This window comes from Staurois parvus, unplaced genomic scaffold (assembly GCF_062004578.1).
Source record: "Staurois parvus isolate SC_StPar_1 unplaced genomic scaffold, SC_StPar_1.0 ptg000871l, whole genome shotgun sequence".
NCBI classification, from domain to species: domain Eukaryota; kingdom Metazoa; phylum Chordata; class Amphibia; order Anura; family Ranidae; genus Staurois; species Staurois parvus.
Genome location: NW_028318667.1, coordinates 415439 through 435993, shown reverse-complemented (window position 1 = coordinate 435993; position 20555 = coordinate 415439). Strand labels below are relative to the sequence as shown.

At 39.6% G+C, this 20555-nt stretch overlaps 1 protein-coding gene across 1 annotated transcript in view; it reads left to right on the top strand.

Moving 5' to 3' along the window:
* The window catches only part of LOC149443193 (tRNA-dihydrouridine(20) synthase [NAD(P)+]-like), a 484600-nt gene that overhangs the window by 159644 nt on the left and 304401 nt on the right, over positions 1–20555 (top strand). The window contains exon 5 of the mRNA XM_089655785.1: positions 2299–2342. Coding sequence (XP_089511911.1) covers positions 2299–2342 — 44 coding nt within the window. The remainder of the gene's footprint in view (positions 1–2298; positions 2343–20555) is intronic.

Genomic DNA, 20555 nt, shown 5'->3' with positions numbered 1-20555 from the left:
CGCTGCACTTGACTTTAACATAGAATAGTTACGTGATTAAAGAGAATGAAGATATATCATTATATTGGGAAATTAGAACTAGACAATCCAAATTATTTGAGATATAAGTGTGAAAATGTTTAACATTTGAAAATAGAATGTATGACATTCATTAGTAAATGCATTAGTTGTCTGATTATTTTGGAGAAACAGCAAAAAAAAAATAAATTCTAATATAGGTGTACTATTTGTTACATTCTAAGTATTCTCTTATGCTAACACAAAAACGCCAATGCTACAAAGCCTTCGTGTGTGCGCCATCTAGCGAACATATCCGGTATTGCACCTAAAAATGTGCCAGACGCGATTCCACATTTACTAATAGCAAAGTAGACGTTCGTCAATGAGATTGCTAGACGCCGCTCAGAAGACTGACCGGTCTTGATTGATTTAACTGAGTCTGCCTGAATGTTCTGAGTCTGCTGGTAGACTCAAGTCTTAGTAAATCAGGGCCTATATGTCAAAAGAAATTTGTCCAGAGGAGTCAGGACGGTTTCATGTAAGACAATAATCTGGAAAATACATGTGAAAATACACCGACCCTTGAGATTAGACTGCAAAATGAAACAGTAGGTTGCTATCTAAAAGCATCTCAGGAAGTCTAACCCTATTAACTCAATATTATTATCCAAGGTAAAATTACGGCACCAAAATGCTTGCCAGCAACATGGCTATATAAGAGAAAAGAAAAGAGAATAAGAGAGGGCAAAAAGACAGAGAGGGAGGGTAGGGGGATGAGGAGAGAGAAAAAATAAAGGTGGGGCAGTGAAAGGGAATAGGTCCACACACAGCAGTCCCCAATTCAAGGATAGAGGGGTAGAAATTTACTGCCACCAAAAGTTTCGCCAAGAAACCCATCACAAGTTCACCAGGTAATCCTTCAACCTTGCCCCGTGGGGTGAATTAGATTAACATATTCAGGCTGCATTTGATAATGAACCGAGCATGCCCACACAGTGTGGAAATGCATAATCCTCCTCTCTTGAGAAATGTGCATCAGTTCCTCCATGCCCTTTAATTCTGTTGATACGCTGGAACCACTCCACCACAGTGGGAACTTGGTTTGTGCACCATTGGACTGGGATGCAGATTCTTGCAGCATTGATCATGTGCATAGCGAGTGACTTAAAGTATACATTTTTTGATATTCCAGAGTGGTGCAACAAGTACTGCATAGGCCAGTACTCCAAGGGATCCCTGTAACTGCGGTAGTAATACGATGGACCTCTTTCCAAATGCTCATCAGAGATGCACTGCCACCATATACATTAGCAATGTTCCAGGTTCAGACAAACACCTCCAACACTGGTCAGTAACAGCTGGGCAAAACTTAGGGACTACATTTGGGGGTACAATACCACCTGATTTGCAGCTTATATCTGTTTTCCTGAATATTAACTTTCAGAGTTCCTTTGTGTGTAGTTACATATATTCTTTCCCAGTCCTCTTCAGAAAGAGTGACTCCCAAATCCCTTTCCCACTTTGAATATTTTGACCTCTTTCCTTTTATTGTGGAAGAAATTTATCCTTGTTTTTGAATTAATCTACTACACTATATGGTCTCTCCAGCGTCCCTCTCTTTTCTTTTTTGGTGGAAACTCTGTGCTTCACCAGAGACTCCTGGTCAGCTCCTCAGGATCCTTTGGTTCGTGATTTACCACCACACCACAGACCCTGGATTCATACTGCTTTTTGCAATGGAGGTTGCATAGCAAGTTGGGGTTTTGGCCATTAGGAGCTGGTTCCCTTTTTGTTTATTTGAAAAACTTAGGGCCTTATTTATAAACAAATTGCATAGAATTTTGCCCTGTTCTTTGCAAATGGTGCAAAAAGCAAACATTGTTAGGCTATTTGCGGTGCGGCTTGGAAGTTTTTCACTGATCTATACTGAAAAATAGTGCATTTGGCAACTAGATGCTATCGTGAAATTTTTATGATACTTGGCCCCATCTGGTTGCCAAAAGCAATATTTTCCATCTCAAATCAATGAACCACGCTTGACCAGCACAGGAAAGAACCTGGAAACATTTGTTTGATTGTTTTTTTTACCCCATTTGCACAGAATTTACTGTATATACATGCACGTTCACTGGGCAAATTGCTATACAATATTTTTATAAACACTCCCTTTAGTGTCCAAATTCTCTAGACAGATGTATAACTTATGTGTATTAGACATTGAGTGCTGTGTGCCTTAGTGAACACTGAAGTAAAGGTTTTTACAGTGAGTACAAAAATCTTATTTTTATGTTTGTACAGGGAACTGCAGATGCAAAGAGAGCATTGGCTGTGGCAAAACTTATGTAAGTTTGTTAAAACTGCTTTAAATTGTGATTCTTAAATGTGTATTTGTATTGCATATAGAATCAGTTTCTATCAATATAACATAAAATAATTACCTGTTTTTGTTAAATGTTCGTTTTCTCTATGGTCCATTAATTTGCCCAGATGGAATAAACACTAGGCACATGCAAAAACTGTAGGCTGGCCGTAGGGGCTTTTAACCCCTTCCGTACTAGTCATACCTCAGTTTAGCTTTGTGTCTTTAGAAAGATCTACTATTCTCAGCTTCCCTGACCAAGAGTTTGTGGGATTTCCTTCAGCTTTCGACTAATAGGAGATTACACTAGACCTTTCTCATTTTGATTAGTCTCTCCAGTTAACTATCAATCACAGACTTTAAACCAGTCATGAGAAAATATTTTGAGACTGTTCTAAAGTGTCATTCCCTGCAGGAATACCTGCTAAGTACTTTGTATTGGACTCTGCTGCATGTTTTATAAGTGCTGGTAATTTACTACGGGACGATTTCCATGCCAGAGCTGTGGCAAAAGCTTTCACACTTAGATGGTACAGTCTTTGTGGGCAGTCTGGTCCCTTTTTTAAATTTTCCTAGGGTGTGAGTACTTTAACTGTCACTTCCTGCATGAACGCTTGCATATTTCCACACTGTGAACACCATTTTTGGTTTACTGGTTGCTATTTCTTCCACATAATTAGAGCAACTGTTACAGTCAGAAGTTCTGCCGTCCTTAGATGAAAAAACCCATCCTGGAGATCTTCGGTCTTTCCCAGTTAGAGGGAGGTAATCAGATCAATTAGCTGTCCACAATTCACTTGTCCACAAAGCACTTAAACCTAAGAATGTGATTGTGTCTACTACTAGTACATTATCTAGCCTGGATTTCTCACAACCCTTAATTTGATGATTTTTTTTTTTTATAAAATTGGAAAAACCTGGATAAGTCCTTTCCAGTCATTTAATAAGTTTACCTTTTATATTAGTTGGCAGAGGGTTTTGTTAAGGAATGCATCTTCCCTACTATGGTGGCCCCCATAATATGTTTGAGCTAACCAATCCATAAATGTTGTGCCTGCTTCAATCCACTTTTTTTCTACCCTCGTGATCCAGCTGCTAACACACTTCCTGACTTGGTGGCTCTGTTCTATGGAGGAGCAATGGAGCCACCCTTAGCCAGCAACATTGTCAACCTGTGGAGAGGTAATCTTAGATGCACTGGCAAATTTAGATGGACTCCAGCAACACTTTTTAGACAGTCACAGCAACAGTGTTTTTTTTTTTTTTTTTGATTGAAGATAATCAAACAAAAGCCAACCTTTGTACGCTCTCCTCTCTGTGTTAAATGTTTTTTTCTCAATCCTCTTCCTTTTTTCCTGAACAGTTTGATCTGTTAAAGGAAGATTTTCATTTCATTTTCAAATAGGCTTAGTGGCCAGATTACCTGGTGAAAATGAAGGTAAAAAAGAAGTCTAAATTAGTTGCAATATATAATATATGTAACATACAGTTGTGTTCAAAATAATAGCAGTCAGACATCACTAACCTGATCAATCACTTTTTTTGGTAAAAATTATATTTCTACATGGCAAATAATTTACTAGCAGGTGTAGTAGAGTAATAGAAATCCAACAGACCCAACAGTCATGACATGCATGCTGCTGATTCTGTGTAATTGAATCACTAATTGAAAGAGGCGTGTTCAAAATAATAGCAGTGTGGAGTTCTAATAGTGAGGTCATTCATTCTTTGAAAAACAGGTGGCAATTATTGCCCTTATTTAAGGAAGGAAGGCAGCAAATGTTGTACATGCTGGTTACAGTGCATTTCTCTCTGAATTTCTGAGGAAAATGGGTCGTTCCAGACATTGCTGAGAAGAACAGCGTACCTTGATTAAAAAGTTGATTGGAGAGGGGAAAACATATAAAGAAGTGCAGAAAATGATAGGCTGCTCAGCTAAAATGATAGCAAATGCTTTAAAATGGCAACCAAAACCTGAAATACGTGGAAGAAAGCGAAAAACTACCATTCGAATGGATAGAAGAATAGCCAAAATGGCAAGGACTCAGCAACAATCAGCTCCAGGAAGATCAAAGAAGGTCTAAAGTTACCTGTGAGTACTGTTACAATTAGAAGACGCCTATGTGAAGCCAAGCTATCTGCAAGAAGCCCCCGCAAAGTCCCACTGTTGAAAAAAAGACGTGCTGATGAGGTTACAATTTGCCAAAGAGCACATTGACTGGCCTAAAGAGAAATGGTGCAACATTTTGTGGACTGATGAAAGTAAGATTGTTCTTTTTGGGTCTAGTGGCCGGAGACAGTATGTCAGATGACCCCCAAACATTGAATTCAAGCCACAGTACACTGTGAAGTCAGTGAAGCATGGTTGCGCAAGCATCATGATATGGGGATGTTTCTCATACTACGGTGTTGGGCCTATTTATCGCATACCAGGGATCATGGATCAGTTTGAATACATCAGAATACTTGAAGAGGTCATGCTGCCTTATGCTGAAGAGGAAATGCCCTTGAAATGGGTGTTCCAACAAGACAACGACCCCAAACACACCAGTAAACGTGCAACATCTTGGTTCCAGACCAACAAGATTGACGTTATGGAGTGGCCAGCCCAATCCCCGGATCTTAATCCAAAAGAAAACTTGTCGGGTGACATCAAAAATGCAGTTTCTGAAGCAAAACCAAGAAATAGAGAAGAACTGTGGAATGTAGTTCAATCATCTTGGGCTGGAATACCTGTTCACAGGTGGCAGAAGTTGGTTGATTCCATGTAACACAGATGTACAGCAGTTCTCAGAAACAGTGGTTATACAACTAAATATTAAGTGATTCAAAGGAAAGCAAAATCTTCAAACATTTTTCAGTTTATATAGTGAATGTTTGAGTTTGTAAAGAAGAATACAAACACTGCTATTTTTTTGAACAGTCTAATATTCACTTTTCTTCATTTTTTTTTTTTAGAGGAACAACACAAATTTGATATATTTTTTGATTTGGAATAGAATGTGTAGTGTTCCTAATGCATTTGTGTGTATGGAAATAAAAGCTATTAGAAGGATTTTGAGCTTTATTCACTTTTTTCAACACACTGCTATTATTTTGAACACAACTGTATGTATATGAGTCTTTAAGGGGATCCATGAAAAATCCACATTTAATTTTAAATTTAGGATGGGCATTAGATGTTAGAAGGGTTTTGTACTCTTGGTCTTCTCTGTGTCTATTTCTCCCTTTTACCTAAATGGTAGGCTGACCATAGCCTGTTTGCATAACAAAGTGGATTCTCATTAATTTCCTGCTTTGTTCTATAAGCTGCTTTTTAATCCTATGTCAAAGGGATGTAATAGTTTTAGCAATTCATCTACAGTTTCACTGTAATTTGCTCTTCCTTCTTTAACATGGTCTGGCAAGCAAAACCATGTATTCACTTCAACTGTTAAAAGCAAGATTTCTATCAGGTCACTTGAGTTGGTAACTCCTAGTAATTTACATCATTGCAAGACATTGCATGAAATGCTATGTGCACTCCTGGCAATAGTTTGCCAATATTAGCTACAAGTAGCACACTTTCTAAAGACTGCATGTGCTCACTAGCCATATTTTGTGCTAGGCTGGCAATTCCTGTTGATCTGCATACACACCCTTTATAAAATGCAAGAAAAATCTTTAAAAAAAAAAAGTAGACTATATCTTTGTGCATAGAAATTGATTACAAACTGCACCCCCAGCTATTTGTTATAGCCCATGTCTGTATCAAGCATTTAGAGCACCCAATGTTCCTTCTTAGGAATACAAACAATTGGTGTAGCGTGATTAAAATCTCCAATGGAGAATTATAATGTGCCAAATAGTGAAACAACTCAAAATTGTAAATACTAAATAAAAACAAAAATTGATGACCACAGCACAATATTACATATATAGTGAGAAACACTTCTGTGCCCCCAACGCTGGGAGATATAACCTACACAAAGAGTGACAAAATAGTGCTCTGTGTCCACACACTCATATCAAAATACCAATAAAACATCAATCAAAACATAGTGAATATAATATAAATAAATCCTTCAAAAATTAATATATGGATATATATATATAATGATATGTGACACCAGTGTCCACAGGAATAAGTAAAAACATGTAGGTGATTCTTGTGCGTTGTGGCTTCTGGTGATGACTCCACACACAGCTAGATTGGCTCCTCACCTCCTTACTGCGACCCTAAAAGGGCCTACAGGCCTTTTGGATCACTCCTGGATCCTCCTAGATCAAAACGTATCCTCCAGAGAATTTTACACCAGCAGACACAGCATATATCTTCCAGACCAGGGACCAGCTCTATTTCCCCCTTTCTTAAATGGCTCTAATCAGTATGACCAGCTCTCAAGTAATCCATAAAGAGAAAGAACCTTCTATAGTGTGATACCATTTATTAAGCAGTAAAAACAAATACAATCATAACACTCACATTGTTGATCATCTTGTACATAGCCTTTAGAACCTCCATGTATGGGTGTACTTGCATGGGTTCATCTAAGAGTCCAAAGATGGCGTCCACGCCGCAACTACTTGGAGAATTAAAAGAGGACTCTAACAATAGAATTATAGCATGTGCGGATGTATCTTCCCTGTACACGATTAGTCATGATGATGCAAGAGAAGCGGTAGATTGGGGTCTGAATGAATTTGCTAATCATACATTGAATCAGAACAATTTTGTATTCGCACGCCTGGACTTTTGCATTGCACATAATTATTTTTGGCATGAAAATACGTTTTATAGCCAAAATAAAGGGGTCGCCATGGGAGCAAGGTTCGCTCCAAGTGTAGCGAACTTGTTCATGGCACATTGGGAAAAAGTGGTAATATACAAGAATTTCCCAGCCAGTTTGACACTATACAAGAGATATATAGATGATGTGATCTTAATATGGGAAGGTGAAATAGAGGCTTTACAATGGTTTCTTAATTCACTTAATAAGAACAATAAGAATATAATATTTTGTTGGGAGACTAGTACTACTAATATCAATTTTTTTTATTTAACTATCACTATTGATAAAGGGGCGACCTTTAAGGATGTAGATAGGAATGGTTATATCCCTATAACTAGCTGCCATTTTCCGCTTTGGTTGTTAAATATACCTAAAGGACAATTTATTAGGCTAAAAAGAAATTGTACCAAAAAAGATTATGATCAACAGGTAGAAATGATGAGTCATATATTTTTGGATAAGGGTTACTCCACGGAGATGATTAAGGGTTTTATGTCACAAGTTGGAAACATAGGTCGTTATTGCTTAAAGATAAAAAAGGAAACTTCGAAGATCAGACAGCTATCATATTGGATTTTAATGCACATTATAAGAAGATTGAGCATATCAGTAAAAAACACTGGTCGATTCTCAAAGCAGACCCTGTGTTACATGAGATATTACCCGAAAAACCTAAGTTAATCTATCGCAAAGCCCCAACACTGAGAAATAAATGTTCTAGATCCCCCTATTAGGGAAAAAACATATTACTTTTCCAGATCAGATAGGATTTTTCCCATGTAAGGTATGTTTTGCATGTAGGGCCACTAAAGGTGAAAATTTAAAACGTAAAACGTTTATGGCAACTAACACTGGTGAAGAATTAAAGAGAAGTGATTTTATTACATGTAGGACAGAGGGAGTAGTATATTGTTTGGAATGTAAATGTGGCTTGCAATATATTGGTAGAACCAAAAGGCCACTATGAAAAAGAATATGAGAACATGTCCAAAATATACGGAAAGGTTTTCCTAAACATAGTGTGTCTAGACCCTTTTCTATGTGCCATAATAAGGATCCATCATCCCTACGGTTCTGGGGATTAGAAAATATAAATGTCACTGGAGAGTAGCAATAAGGTGCGTATGTTAAGGCAGAATCCCGTGGGATTTCTAATATGAAGACACAGGCACCTGGAGGACTTAATGTTGAATTCGACCTCAATTGTTTTATTAGTGATTATTAAATATTTTATCCATCTGACTGTTAGTATTTAATTTTCTTTTTATCTATTATGTTTTATAAATATGAAAATGTATATAATATATGAGTACACTGAATGATATGAGGTGTCCTTGCAAGGTTTTATGCTATTTTTAATATTTATAGTTTTTTTAAAATATTTTTGAATTTATAGCTTATCTTATTCCCCACTTTTTAGCAGCGTCAGTTTAGTAGTATACTTAGCGTCAATTATCCTGGTTATTGTTAGTATATATGGTCTCAGAATTGAAAGTCTTATGTGCATTGGCTGGTATGGAGATTTTAATATAAGATGTGCAATACAGTATGGGTTAGGTAGTGACTATTTAAATAAAGTTTATTTTAAAGTATGGTTAACTATATTAGCTATTGGGGTTTACAGTTTTGGGTTTGGGTTTTAACTGATAAATGTTTCAATATATAGGATTGTTGGTTACATCTTTTGTATATGATATATGTTAATAGCCATTCCTGTGGGCTTCAGTAAAATGGCCACCGCTTATTGGAGGAGCATATTAGATTATATAGGGACATTATGTATTAGCGGTTTTAGCATAGGAGTTTTTTATTCATAAGGATCCCAATAAGGTTATAGTCCATATACATGTGTGTTTTTTGTGCTTATCCAAGTATATTAGAGCAGAGTGGTTGATACAGCGGTAGGATAGAATATCAGTGCAGTCCATGGGAAAATGGCCACCGTAAGCCCGCCCACTAAGTAAATTGGTCAGATTGCTTCCCTATTTAAGGAAGTATAGTTGACCAATGATGTTACCCTGATGAAGTCACGTGAGCAGTGACGCAACGCATAGGTGACGTCCCTTCCGGCGCGGACGCCATCTTTGGACTCTCAGATGAACCCATGCAAGTACACCCATACATGAGGTTCTAAAGGCTATGTACAAGATGATCAACAATGTGAGTGTTATGATTGTATCTGTTTTTACTGCCTAATAAACGGTATCACACTATAGAAGGTTCTTTCTCTTTATGGATTACTTGAGAGCTGGTCATACTGATTAGAACCATTTAAGAAAGGGGGAAATAGAGCTGGTCTCTGGTCTGGAAGATATATGCTGTGTCTGCTGGTGTAAAATTCTCTGGAGGATACGTTTTGATCTAGGAGGATCCAGGAGTGATCCAAAAGGCCTGTAGGCCCTTTTAGGGTCACAGTAAGGAGCCAATCTAGCTGTGTGTGGAGTCATCACCAGAAGCCACAACACACAAGAATCACCTGCATGTTTTTACTTATTGCTGTGGACACTGGTGTCACATATTATATATATATCCATATATTAATTTTTGAAGGATTTATTTATATTATATTCACTATGTTTTGATTGATGTTTTATTGGTATTTTGACATGAGTGTGTGGACACAGAGTACTATTTTGTCACTCTTTGTGTAGGTTATATCTCCCAGCGTTGGGGGCACAGACGTGTTTCTCACTATATATGTAATATTGTGCTGTGGTCATCAATTTTTGTTTTTATTTAGTATTTACAATTTTGAGTTGTTTCACTATTTGGCACATTATAATTCTCCATTGGAGATTTTAATCACGCTACACCAATTGTTTGTATTCCTAAGAAGGAACATTGGGTGCTCTAAATGCTTGATACAGACATGGGCTATAACAAATAGCTGGGGGTGCAGTTTGTAATCAATTTCTATGCACAAAGATATAGTCTACTTTTTTTTTTTAAAGATTTTTCTTGCATTTTATAAAGGGTGTGTATGCAGATCAACAGGAATTGCCAGCCTAGCACAAAATATGGCTAGTGAGCACATGCAGTCTTTAGAAAGTGTGCTACTTGTAGCTAATATTGGCAAACTATTGCCAGGAGTGCACATAGCATTTCATGCAATGTCTTGCAATGATGTAAATTACTAGGAGTTACCAACTCAAGTGACCTGATAGAAATCTTGCTTTTAACAGTTGAAGTGAATACATGGTTTTGCTTGCCAGACCATGTTAAAGAAGGAAGAGCAAATTACAGTGAAACTGTAGATGAATTGCTAAAAGTATTACATCCCTTTGACATAGGATTAAAAAGCAACTTCTAGAACAAAGCAGGAATTTAATGAGAATCCACTTTGTTATGCAAACAGGCTATGGTTAGCCTACCATTTAGGTAAAAGGGAGAAACAGACACAGAGAAGACCCAGAGTACAAAACCCTTCTAATATCTAATGCCCATCCTAAATTTAAAATTAAATGTGGACTTTACTTATTGCTGTGGACACTGGTGTCACATATCATATTTTATATATATATATATATATATATATATATATATATATATATATATATATATATCTCCATATATTAATTTTTAGAAGGATTTATTTATATTATATTCACTATGTTTTGATTGATGTTTTATTGGTATTTTGATATGAGTGTGTGGACATGGAGTACTATTTGGTCACTCTTTTTGTGTAGGTTATATCTCCCAGCATTGGGGGCACAGAAGTGTTTCTCATTATATATGTAATATTGTGCTGTGGTCATCAATTTTTGTGTTTATATTTAGTATTTACCATATTGAGTTGTTTGTTTACACTGTTTGTTTCACTATTTGGCACATTATAATTCTCCGTTGGAGATTTTAATCACGGTTTGGGTTAGAGAGCACTACGCCAATTGTTTGTATTCCTTGGTTTTCACTTTAGGTAATAAGGTGCAGGTGTCAGCAGCTGATATAGGGTTATTAGGTCTGAGCGCATGAGGTTTTCCTTGCAAATTTTCCTTCTTAGCATTCAAACGAAAACCTATCATTAGTGTACTTTTGTAGATATTGCAACCCTTTAAAATATTGCTGAAAGAGACCACCAAATTTGTGTCCAAGTCATGGTCTCCATCTATTGACTTTTTTGGGACCCTCAACAATAACGATCTAAATATTAAGCTCACTTATACACATAGTACCAAAGAGATCCACTTTCTAGATGTGACACTTATCAACTCTGGAGGACATATTACCGCAGAAGCTTTTTTTAAAGAAACCGATAGGAACAGCTACATTTCCACAGACAGCTGTCACCATCCCTTCTGGCTCGCAAACATACCCAAGGGTCAGTTTATGAGGGTGCTGAGGAATTGTACCAATTTGGAAGCATACCACAATAAAGCTATGGTACTGCATAAGAGGCCTTCTGAAAAAGGGTATGATGCAGCTAAATTAAATTCAGATATTATTATTATTATACAGGATTTACAGGTGAAACTCGAAAAATTAGAATATCGTGCAGAAGTTCATTTATTTCAGTAATGCAACTTGTTCTGCTTCGCGTTATTGAACTGTTGTATAACACTAGTCAGACAGTCTAACAATAATTCAGAAGTCAAGAAACGTGAGACATCAGATCTGTATGTATTCTTTGTTTTGAATAACTTTGTAAAACTACAACTTAATCACAAACAAAACATATGTGTCAGTACATTAAACATTATACAACAGCTTCATCCCATCAGTGAGTGTACTCATGGACAATTCCACCATAAGTCCAGGAATAGCTTGGAGCTCCACTGTATGCTACTTGCTAGTTTCAGAAGCAGTCACGAAATGGAGGATAGGAAGTTCCAGGTTAGAGGTTATTGCCTCTATGTGAAAATTACCACTTCCTGACAAATCCTGATATAACTAGGCATAATAACTCTAACCAATAGATGGCAGCAACATCACATAACATTACAGTATATTACATACATTATTTTCAACAATATGGGCAGAACACTCCCTGTCTGGCATAATTTATTATGCCACTACCTATGTAACAACTGCTATGCAAAAAAAACACACAAACAGGAAAATGGAATCCTAGCTAATCTTAGACTAAAACTATAATGTCATAGTTCAATCATTACCCTACCAAAAACAGTATATATACGGTATACCAGCCTTTCTCAACCTTTGGAAGTTCGGCAAGAGACAAGCGTCCACCCACTCTCAACAACCCATTCTTGTCTACGAAGGGGCTGAGCTTCCTAAGACGGCTTTGTTTTGGGAATGTCTTTTGTTTTGTGATGGAGTCAATTTTCTTCTGGAAATGTTTGTTTTGAACAGAAGAAATAACAGACTTTGCCTGAGAAATTTCCTCTAGATTGACCTGTTCATGGAAACTTTCCCACCTTCTGACCTGATCGCTATCGGTTTCCCTACGGAAGGTTTTAGCGACGTGGATGAGTCTGGCTAGGGTTTTAACTAATATCTTCCAGCAAGAAAATCTCTCAAAAGCAATGTGAATGAAGTGCTTCAGAAACTTTGGTACTGAAACTTGTAATTTCCGATCTGATTTCAGGGTCAGCTTCGGGCTCTATGAGCAGATAAATATTAGCAGTGTCTATATCTTCACAGTGTGGTTGGTACAGAAAGGATGGGCCTGAGAACCATATAGAATTCTGCAGGCATGCAGCTTGAGTAGGTCTAGTGGCAAAATCTGCAGGGTTTTGCTCTGTAGATACATAGAACCACTGATCTGGATGTGTAGATTGCCGGATTCTATTCACTCTGTTGGAGACATACAGATAGAATCTCCTTGTGGTGTTGCAAATGTACCCTAGGACAGTCTTGCTATCAGTGAAGAATTTGACAGCATCAAAGTCAGTGTCTAGTTCATAAGTGATTAGCTCAGACATTTCGACTGCAAGTACAGCAGCACACAACTCTAAACGAGGAATCGTGTGGGCTGGTTTAGGGCTTAATTTGGACTTTCCTATAACAAATCCAACATGGCACACATTTTCTGCATCAATTACTTTCAAGTAAGCCACTGCACCTATCACCATGGTGGATGCGTCTGAGAAAATGCACAGTTCTTTCCTGCGAGCTGTTGATAGAGATATGGAAACATAACATCTGTCTATCTTTAGGTGCTCTAACGCTTGCAAGGATTCTGTCCATTGAACCCGCTCACATAGTCTCCCTTCCGGAAGCAATGCATCCCATTCACTTTTCCCAGATGACAGTTCCCGAACTAAGGCCTTACCTTTTATTGTCACAGGTGACACAAACCCTAGGGGATCATAGAGGCTATTTACGGTGGATAGAATTCCTCTACGTGTAAAGGGCTTTTCCTCTGAAGAAACTCGGAAAACAAAACTATCTGTTTCAAGATCCCAACTCAGGCCTAGGCTTGTCTGCAGAGGAAGGGTGTCTGTACCTAGGCAAAGATCTTTAAGGTCCTTAGCTCTGTCTGCTACAGGGAAGGCTTCCATTACTCTTTGGCTGTTGGAAGCGATTTTATGAAGACGCAGATTGGATTCTGCCAGCATTTGCTTTGCTTTACTGAGGATGGAAATTGCATCTTCAGGCATGCTAGCAGAAGCGAGTCCATCATCTACATAGAAATGCCTCAATACAAAGTGTTTGGCTTCTTGTCCATAGAACTCCGCATTTTTCTGGGCAGCCTTTTGCATGCAGTATATAGCAACAGCAGGAGAGGGCCTGTTGCCAAATACGTGCACTTTCATTCTGTACTGGACTATTTCCTTGTCTATGTCATTGTCTTCATACCAGAGAAAATGTAGAAAGTGTCTATGGTCTTCTCTGACAAGAAAGCAATAAAACATTTGTTGTACATCTGCTGTGAAAGCAATGGGTTCTTTTCTGAAGCGCATAAAGACACCTAGCAAAGTATTGTTTAGGTCAGGGCCACTTAACAGTACGCCCTTTAAAGAAACTCCATACTCTGCACTGGAATCAAAAACTATTCTGACTTGGTTAGGTTTGTGCGGATGGTAAACACCAGTGTTCCCTATCTGTCTCAATTGGTCCTTCAACTTCAGCGTGATCATTGTCCAGCATCCTTTTAATGAATTCAGTGAAATCTCTTTTCGCTTCTGGCTTTCTCTGTAGTGTTTTGCTGAGTGAATGCAAACGCTTCATGGCTTGCTCCCTGTTACAAGGCAAGACACGTCTGGGTGTGCGAAAGGGGAGAGGGGCATTCCAACTGTGATTGTCATCTTGGTAGGCCTCTCTATCCATAATCTGTAAGAAGGTCTGATCCTCTATAGAGAGGGCCTGTTTATCATCATCCTTAGTTTTCTGAAACACTGTAATCCCTAGATTGTCTGTCTCAATGTCGGAATTGACTTCTTCTTTGCCATATAGTGTAGAAGAGTCCCAGTGTTGTGTTGACCTGCCAAAGCTTTCCTTGACAATGAAGCTGTTGTGACAGGGACTGAGAAGAGATGTGCGTCCATTTGTTAACAAAGATGTCTTCAAAATACTAATGTTGTCAGGCTGGTGCACTGTCCCCAGACAAACTTCTCCTACAATGACCCACCACAGGTCCAGTCTCTGTGCATAGGGGGCATTGTAAGGTCCATTGATTTGCTGGCGCACCTTGTGTACCTGAAGGATGTCTCTTCCAAGAAGTAGAAGGATCGAAACATCTGGCTCAACAGCTGGGATAAGGTGAGCAATTGAGCGGAGGTGAGGGTGATGATGGGCTACTTCTGGAGAGGGAATCTCTGTTTTGTCATCAGGTATCATGACACACTCTCTTAGGGTTGGAAGTGGGAAATGCACTTTCTTATTGAAGGATTCAATGGTAAAGCCAGTAGCTCTTCTCCCTGTGGTTTCAATTGTCCCTGCACATGTCCTTAGGGTGTATGGAACTGCACTTGCCTTAAGGTTAAAGGTATCAAAGAAGTCTGTCTTTGCAAGGGATCTGTTGCTCTGTTCATCTTGCATACCTTTTTTAACTGCCTTTTCTTTATTGCCAGTGGGATATACAGTCACTAAACAGATTTTAGAGCATGATCGTGCACTCTTGCCTTGTCCACATACTTCAGTGCAATTTGACATTACTGAAGAGAGTGGGGTCTCTTGTTGCTCCCTGCCCTGATCTTTCATGGGTTCTACAGTCTCTAGTGGTGCAGGAGCAGGGCCAGGGTGCAAAGCTGCAATATGTCTCTCACACACATTCTGTACATTCCACTGGTATTTTACAGTCTTTGGCAATGTGGTAAGTAGATCCGCAGCACTTAAAACAGATGCCGTTTTGTTTAAGGAAGGGCATCCGCTCTGCAATAGGTTTGCTTCTAAAGCCTTTGCATTTCTTTAGTGGATGTGGTTTTTTGTGTATTGGGTTTTCTATTGTATGTACCTTATGGGTGCTTTGACAGTCTGTGACTTCTGAAGGTACATCTGTTTTGTGTGTGGATACAGAGGTCTTACTGTGAGGTCTATGAGGTCATTGCGATTGATTGCCGCTGGTTGTGAAGGTGAAATTGGGATCACTTCCGATTTTTGCTTGCTGTCGGACAAACCTAGAGAGCACAGAGAAAGGGGGAAAAGTGATTCCATAATCTTCTTTGAATTTACCTCCCACAGACATCCACTTGTCTTGCAGATTTGAAGATTGTTTCTCTACTATGGGATTAGTGCCTATGGCCGTATCTAGATATGAAAGCCCTGGCAAGTAGCCATTCTCTTTGGCATAATCTATCTCTAGCATAATATCATTCAAGTTTTTTCAACAGTGCTCCTTCAATTACCTCTGGGGATCTATACGTTTCTTCTAGTCTTTTCCAGGTCATGTTGAGTCCTGTTGCAGGGTTGAACAGGTTTGCTCTTCTCATCCTCTTTGCATGCTCTGCTGACTCGGTACCAAGCCATTTTATCAATAAATCAAGCATTTCTGCTGGTGATAAGTTCAGACCTCTAGTGGCATTCAGAAATGAAGCTTTCCATGCCCAATAGTTTTCAGGACAGTCATCAAATTGGAGAAAGCCTGAGCTGACCATTTCTTTGCAGTTAAGATATTTGGTGACATCCACTGCACATTGTTGTTCGCACATGTAATCTTTAGGTTGAGGTGGTGGGAACAGTTGTTTTTTGTTCCTAGGGGATTCTGGTGCTTAATTTTTGGTTTTCTGGTGGCCACTAACCTCTTGTGGTTGATTGGGCCTGCCCAGGGGGTCTGTAGATCTTGGCCTGAATTCCTTTGCTTCAGGTTTAAGAGACTGTTCCTTTGTATGTACATCAGTAAGGTTCTGGACGTACTCATTTGTACGATCTGCAGAGGATAGAGGTTTTTCTGGAACCTTTGGGTCTTTATATGCTTTTTCACTTCCTGACCGGCTTGTTCCCATGTAGGCAGCGGCCTCTGCTTCAGCAGCTGCAGTCTGTCGCTGCAGGATAAGCAATTTTGATTCTAATTCCACCTCTTCTTGTGCTATGACAGCTTTCATCATGGCTTTCTTAGCTGCTACCTCCTGCATCATCATGGCTTCTTTTTCTGCTGTGGCAGCTTTCTTAGCTGCTATCTCCTGCATCATCATGGCTTCTTTTTCTGCGTACTGTAGCTGGACACGGGCAGCTTCTGCCTTGGCATGAGCTCTAACTGCTGAGGAACTTGCTGAGGACATCTTGCTAGATCGTGAAGATCTGGACACATGTGACTGTGCATCATCTTGCTGGGCGCTGGGGATGTTATCCCTACCTCACTGTGTCGGCAGTAGTGTGTCATCAGCCTGGTACTTTGTTCCTGATCTTAGGCTCATGCTGCAGTAACGGCGTCTCCGTTTATTCCAGACTGCCACGTGGGTGTCCTTTTACTGTTCTGCTTCGCGTTATTGAGCTGTTGTATAACACTAGTCAGACAGTCTAACAATAATTCAGAAGTCGAGAAACGTGAGACATCAGATCTGTATGTATTCTTTGTTCTGAATAACTTTGTAAAACTACAACATAAGCACAAACAAAACATATGTGTCAGTACGTTAAACATTATACAACAGCTTCATCCCATCAGTGAGTGTACTCAAGGACAATTCCACCATAAGTCCAGGAATAGCTTGGAGCTCCACTGTATGCTACTTGCTAGTTTCAGAAGCAGTCACGAAATGGAGGATAGGAAGTTCCAGGTTAGAGGTTATTGCCTCTATGTGAAAATTACCACTTCCTGACAAATCCTGATATAACTAGGCATAATAACTCTAACCAATAGATGGCAGCAACATCACATAACATTACAGTATATTACATACATTATTTTCAACAATATGGGCAGAACACAACTTAAAAGGTGAAATTAATATATGAGCTAGACTCATTACATGCAAAGCAAGATAGTTCAAGCCGTGATTTGTCATAATTGTGATGATTATGGCTTACAGCTCATGAAAACCCCAATCCACAATCTTAGAAAATTAGAATATTGTGAAAAGGTGCAATATTCTAGGCTTAAAGTGTCCCACTCTAATCAGCTAATTAAGCCATAACACCTGCAAAGGGTTCCTCATCCTTTAAATGGTCTCTCAGTCTGGTTCAGTAGGAATCACAATCATGAGAAAGACTGCTGACCTGACAGTTGTGCAGAAAACCATCATTGACACCCTCCATAAGGAGGGAAAGTCTCAAAAGGTAATTGCAAAAGAAGTTGGATGTTCCCAAAGTGCTGTATCAAAGCACATAAATAGAATGTTATGTTGAAGGGAAAAGTGTGGAAGTAAAAGGTGCACAAGCAGCAGGGATGACCGCAGCCTGGAGAGGATTGTCAGGAAAAGGCCATTCAAAAGTGTTGGGTACTTTCACAAGGAGTGGACTGAGGCTGGAGTCAGTGTATCAAGAGCCACCACACACACAGATGGATCCTGGACATGGGCATCAAATGTCGTATTCCTCTTGTCAAGCCGCTCCTGAACAACAAACAACGTCAGAAGCGTCTTACCTGGGCTAAAGAAAAACAGACCTGGTCTTTTGCTCAGTGGTCCAAAGTCCTCTTTTCTGATGAGAGCAACTTTTGCATCTCATTTGGAAACCAAGGACCCATAGTATGGAGGAAGAAAGAAGCACACACTGCAAGATGCTTGAAGGTCCAGTGTTGATTTGGGGATCCATGTCAACTACTGGTGTTGGTCCATTAAGTCCAGGGTCAATGCAGCCATCTACCAGGAGATTTTGGAGCACTTTATGCTTCCTTCCGCAGATGAGCTTTATGGAGATGCTGACTTCATTTTCCAGCAGGACTTGGCACTTGCCCACACTGCCAAAAGCACCAAAACCTGGTTCAATGACCGTGGGATTACTGTGCTTGATTGGCCAGCAAACTCGTCTGACCTGAACCCCATAGAGAATCTATGGGGCATTGCCAAGAGAAAGATGAGAGACATAAGACCGAACAATGCAGAAGAGCTGAAGGCCGCTATTGAAGCATCCTGATCTTCCATAACACCTCAGTAGTGCCGCAAGCTGATGGCTTCCATGCCACGCCGCATTGAGGCAGTAATTACTTCAAAAGGGGCCCAAACCAAGTACTGAGTACATATGCATGCTTATACTTTTCAGAGGTCCGATATTGTTCTATGTGCAATCCTTGTTTTATTGATTGCATGTAATATTCTAATTTTCTGAGATTGTGGATTTGGGGTTTTCATGAGCTGTAAGCCATAATCGTCACAATTATGACAAATCACGGCTTGAACTATCTTGCTTTGCATGTAATGAGTCTATCTCTTATATTAGTTTCACCTTTTAAGTTGCATTACTGAAATAAATGAACTTTTGCACGACATTCTAATTTTTCGAGTTTCACCTGTATATAGCGCCAACAGTTTGCTCAGCGCTTTACAATATAACAGGAAACAATGCAGCAACAGTACAGTTCAATACAAGAGGGATAGGACTGGGGGGGAGGAGCCTGTACATGGCGGCGGTGGAGAGCACAAGATAGGAGCTCTCCGACAGTACTCCTCCGCCTAAGTCTCCCCAGCAACCCCATCCAAGAAGAGACATGAGCGGCTGAAGAAGTACCTGGAGAGTGGGGACCTCGGCGGCAGTGTGGGGTCTCGAGGTGGAGAGAGAGAGGAGCTGCTGGTGTGGGCTGGTCCACCCGGCAACCTGGATCGCGGCAAGTGAGAGAGCCGGGAAGCCGGGTTGCCGAGGTGACAGGAGAGTGGCGTGACCACGTGGTCAGCCGCAAAGGAGCGCTGGGAAAGGAGGAAGCCGGCCGGCGTCTTGCAAGGAGCAGGGAGAGACAAGGCAGCTTATCTGAGTACCCCCCTAGCTGTACCTGCACCGGAGAAAAGTCGGGTACGCCTGCTGATCCACTAACCACGGATACCCCTATGGGAGAAGATATAAGAGGGGAAAAAAAAAGTTAATGAAAACGACCCTGTGGAATCCCCAATCAAACCGTTTGGAACTGAAGCCAGCAAGCAGGAATCACACTGAGGAGAAGGAGGGGAGAGCTGGGTGAGTGGAGGCTGCTGAAAATGAAAATTAATTCATGAATTTATGGTTTATTATTTTCCTCGTATTGTTTATTGTTTATGATACAACATAAAAAGAACAAAGGAGAAGAGAGAGGAGGGGATTCCCAGGGTTTTTGGAAGGAGAGATTAATTAAGCAACTGAAGCAGGAAAACTAGAGAATAATTTACCAGGCAAAGAGGGGACCCTACTATAGAATTGTAATATCATATGGAAAAATAGAAGAGCCCTATAGAAGACATGAAGAATAAGAGCACTAAAGGAAGCGGGCTTAAAGGGTCCCAATCAGGAACAATTAAAAAATATACATCGCAGGGAAATATAACCCCAGAAAGGTCACAAAGTACAAATGGAAAAAGAGAGGGTGACATCAGTCTGGAAAAAAGCCCTAGATTATCACTGGGCTTGAATGTCACTAATCAGCTGATATCGGAAATGGTGGAGAGGAGAGAAATGGAAAGTGACCTACAAGCACCAAATAAAAAAGAGATGGCAGAAATGTTTGGGGCCTTAGAAAAGATAATAAGGAATGAAATGGCAACTATCCGGAAGTACTTGGGGCAGGTGCTGATAAGAGTGGAGGAAATGGAGGAAAAAGTTAAATATCAGGCCCAGAACATTTCTCAGTTGGAGGAAAAAGTAAAGAGTATGGAGAAGACTCAGGAGAAGTTGGTGTATAGACTGGAAGTACTAGAGAATAGGGATAGGAAGAACAACCTAAGGCTGAGAGGGATCCCAGAGACTATAGAAGGGGAAACATTACAAAAAGAAATATGTAAAATCTTAAATTTCACAATGAACAGAGCTGCGTCAGAGGTGATTAAAACAGATGGTGTTTGGAGAAGAGGGAAAAAATATCAAAAGGGTGGGAAGGAAAAACCGAGAGATGTAATTGTTCAACTCCACAGATATGGCGATAGAGAAGAGATATGGAGGAAGATTAAAGGGAAAACAAT